At 37.8% G+C, this 3469-nt stretch overlaps 1 protein-coding gene across 1 annotated transcript; it reads left to right on the plus strand.

The window, feature by feature from the left end:
* The first annotated feature begins 228 nt into the window (after positions 1-228).
* LOC112521127 (flavin-containing monooxygenase FMO GS-OX-like 4) lies at positions 229-3137 on the plus strand. The gene is made up of 7 exons (XM_025129823.1): positions 229-790; positions 998-1068; positions 1204-1356; positions 1613-1695; positions 2025-2160; positions 2270-2443; positions 2796-3137. The coding sequence occupies exons 1-7, from the start codon at positions 250-252 to the stop codon at positions 3015-3017; spliced, it is 1380 nt and encodes a 459-aa protein (XP_024985591.1). The 5' UTR covers positions 229-249; the 3' UTR covers positions 3018-3137.
* The last annotated feature ends 332 nt before the right edge of the window (positions 3138-3469 follow it).

A 3469-nucleotide genomic window follows, 5' to 3' on the forward strand; every position in this document is an offset into this window, starting at 1 on the left:
TTTTGAAAGTATAGGTGAATTGCAGATGTACAAGTGATAATTATAAGAACTGATATGACACAATTAAAATTTGTAAATGGATTGGTCTTATTTTTTATTTATTTTTTTTGCAGAGAAGCTCCACTCGATTTGCATCCATAAATAGACTTTTTGTCATCGTTTTCATCGTCACGACAACGATTGCTCATCAATTTCTGTATATACACTCAAATATTTAATCCACAGATTCAATATTGTCCATCCATCCCAATGTCTACCGCCGTCGCCCGTGACGTTGCCGTCATCGGTGCCGGAGCAGCTGGGTTAGCAGCTGCCCGCCAGCTCCGGCGAGAAGGCCACTCCGTCGTCGTCTTCGAGAGAGAATCCCTAGTCGGAGGCACTTGGATTTACACTAACAATACCGAACCCGATCCACTCGGCATCGACCCAACTCGTCCTGTGGTCCACTCTAGTCTCTACGCCTCTCTCCGTACTAACTTACCCCGAGAAGCAATGAGTTTCAAAGAGTACCCTTTTGTAGCAAAGAGAACGGGTCACAGAGATCCGAGGAGGTTTCCGGGTCATAAGGAAGTCTTGGAGTATTTGAAGGATTACGCTAGCGAGTTCGGAATCGGTGAGTTAGTTCGGTTTGAGACGGAAGTAAATCGGGTTTGGCAAAGGGAAAATGGGAAGTGGGAAGTGAGATCAAGAAAGAGAGGTGGAGAAGAAGAAGAACATATGGATGAAGCTTTTGATGCTGTGGTTGTCTGTAACGGGCATTATTCGGAGCCCCGAATCGCACATATCCCAGGTACTTCTCTTCTCTCGATAATAATTGGTCGATCATCATTTAACCCTTAAAGAAATTAGTAATCAAAACAATCTTAAATGATATCTGCTTATTAATGAAACACCCATTTGTGTAATATATCTTAATCGAAAGAGGGTGATTGATGATAAATTGTGAACTTCTTATGAAAAAGTTGTAAGCTCTTGTTATATGTGAATCTATGTATAGGTGTGGATAGGTGGCCTGGAAAGCAGATTCATAGTCACAATTATCGTGTTCCAGAGCCCTTTCGAAACCAGGTATCCACCAGATCGATTAATCTTGAGCGTGTCAGCTCAACTGATAAATAAAGGTCCAGAGGCCTTGGGGCTCGTTCTCCATAGGTACATATCTGTTACCGTTGGGTAACTGGTTGGTTCAAATGGCTTTAACAGGTTGTTGTGCTAATAGGGAGTGCAGCAAGTGCTGTTGATATCTCTAGAGAGATTGCAAGTGTTGCTAATCAAGTCCACATTGCATCTCGATCGACCTCTAATCAAGAAGCAGTAATGGTACCCGGATACGACAACATTCGGCTTCATCCTATGGTATTACTTTCCAGTACTAGGCTTGTTTATTTGTTTTTCAATAACTCCTTTTGCTACGAAAATGGGGTTCTAAACCTTGAGGCCAACTCAAATTCCTGCCAATGGCTCGACAGTTTGAGTCTCCCTTGGGCCCAAATTTTTCTGATTGTTATCTTAAGACCTTATAACGAAAAAAGAGGAGGGGGTTCTAGAAATGGTCATTGCAGGTTCAGGATATGAGTTGATTGGGAATACTGATACCAAGTAACTAATGCAGATTGAACGTGCGCATGAAGATGGTACGATCTCATTTCCAAACGGGTTCAAAATTGCTGCTGACATTATTTTACATTGCACTGGGTGAGTTTCTTTTACGTCATTTAGCATTTTCATCTGATGCAAGTGATTGCAGGTCCCATTTATCTTTGCTCTTTGAGTTAGAAGTATCCTTTTCCATTTCTTCATACCAAACCTGTATTGTTCATATATGCCATTTAACATTTTCTTTGAGGTATAAGTATCTTTATGCGTACTGGTTTGGTTTATTTATGGTACTCATTTATATGATAAGGGTAACTGCCGGTTCCATTTATCTAACGCGAGGAGATCGGATTTGATTGTGGGTCCCATTTACCGCGAGATTTTCTTGAATCTTGAAGCTCAAGCAATGATCTTCTTTGCTCTTTCAGGTACAAGTATCATTTTCCTTTTCTTCATACCAAAGGCATCGTGACCGTTGATGACAATCGAGTGGGGCCACTTTATAAGCACGTCTTCCCGCCATCATTATCCCCTTGGCTTTCTTTCGTTGGATTGCCATTCAAGGTTACCTCCATATTCTAACACATACATGTCTGCATACATCCCCCACCATGTGGTTTATTTCAGCTCAAGGTTTATTAACACCTTACTTTCTTGATGATTGAATTTACAGACTGCTCCATTCCCCCAGTTTGAACTCCAAAGCAAGTGGATAGCAGGCATATTATCTGGTCGAATTTTGCTGCCTTCAGCCGAGGAGATGACAAAAGACATAGAAGCATTTTATTCGTCGTTGCAAACATCCGGTATCCCAAAACCATATACCCATAATCTGACTGGCTATCAGGTACAACTTCTCTTAATTCTCAATCCATATATAATACATGGTTTTACATTTGAAATGTAGGATGCTGTTTGTAGATTTGAGTTAAGGGGTAGATGTTGACTTTTAGAGTCAAACGTTGATTTTCAAATTGAAATTAATTATAAATTCACGAACCAATGTTCTTCTAATTATAGCATTTGTTATACATTTCAATGTGGTTAACAATCTTTTTTCATTGATTTAAAGAACTCATACCAAGTTTCGATTGAAAATTGGTCTAATTGACTGTAAAATTGTCAAGAGTGTATCCCTCTTAGGCTTACGGGTGTTTGTTATAACCAAATCCGACTCTATTTTGGTCGTCTTTTCGCAGTTTGAGTACAACGACTGGATTGCGGCACAATGTGGGTGCCGAAAAACCGAAGAATGGAGAAAGAAAATGTATTCAGCAACTTCTTTGAACAGACAAGTACGACCGGAGACTTATCGGGATGAATGGGAAGATGAGGATTTGGTGTTGGAAGCTTATCAAGATTTCAAAAAGCAAATTTCTTGTAAAGATGTGTCTTTGCAACTACACGATCTCAACATCTGATTTTGTTTATTCTTCATTTGCTCAAAAAGTGGTCATTTTTAGTGGATATGTTGCATGAAAATTATAACGTTTATGAAACTTGTTATAAAAAACGTGTTCATTATGTTATTGTTATATGATAAAATAATTAAATATGTTTCATACAATTCGTTGTTTCATATTTTTAGTAATCATAGTGTTAATTACTTATTAGTTCAATTTCTGTCACTAACGACATTTAAGTGCAAGTGGAGTATCCCTTGCATTATAGCGGTTTAATTCTTTTTTTCTTTATTAGTGACTAAATCATTAAATTTTTTATAGGACTAAACAATTAACTTTATCGGGCTATTTTTACCAATAAATGTATATGATTTTATTAATATAATGTATAATTTTATAAACTTATTGTAACATTTTTATATAATAAATATATTTGTTTGGTATAATTGCATGATTTATAAGACCAAACA

This window comes from Cynara cardunculus, assembly GCF_001531365.2.
Source record: "Cynara cardunculus var. scolymus isolate 2C chromosome LG 11, CcrdV1, whole genome shotgun sequence".
Classification (NCBI taxonomy): Eukaryota; Viridiplantae; Streptophyta; class Magnoliopsida; order Asterales; family Asteraceae; genus Cynara; species Cynara cardunculus.

Bases quoted from the DNA above. Each gene is read 5' to 3' on its own strand.
- LOC112521127 (XM_025129823.1), top strand. From the start codon at position 250: ATGTCTACCGCCGTCGCCCGTGACGTTGCCGTCATCGGTGCCGGAGCA. The intron at 1,696-2,024 runs GTGAGTTTCTTT...TTGCTCTTTCAG, and splicing joins ATTATTTTACATTGCACTGG to GTACAAGTATCATTTTCCTT. The intron at 2,161-2,269 runs GTTACCTCCATA...TTGAATTTACAG, and splicing joins TCGTTGGATTGCCATTCAAG to ACTGCTCCATTCCCCCAGTT.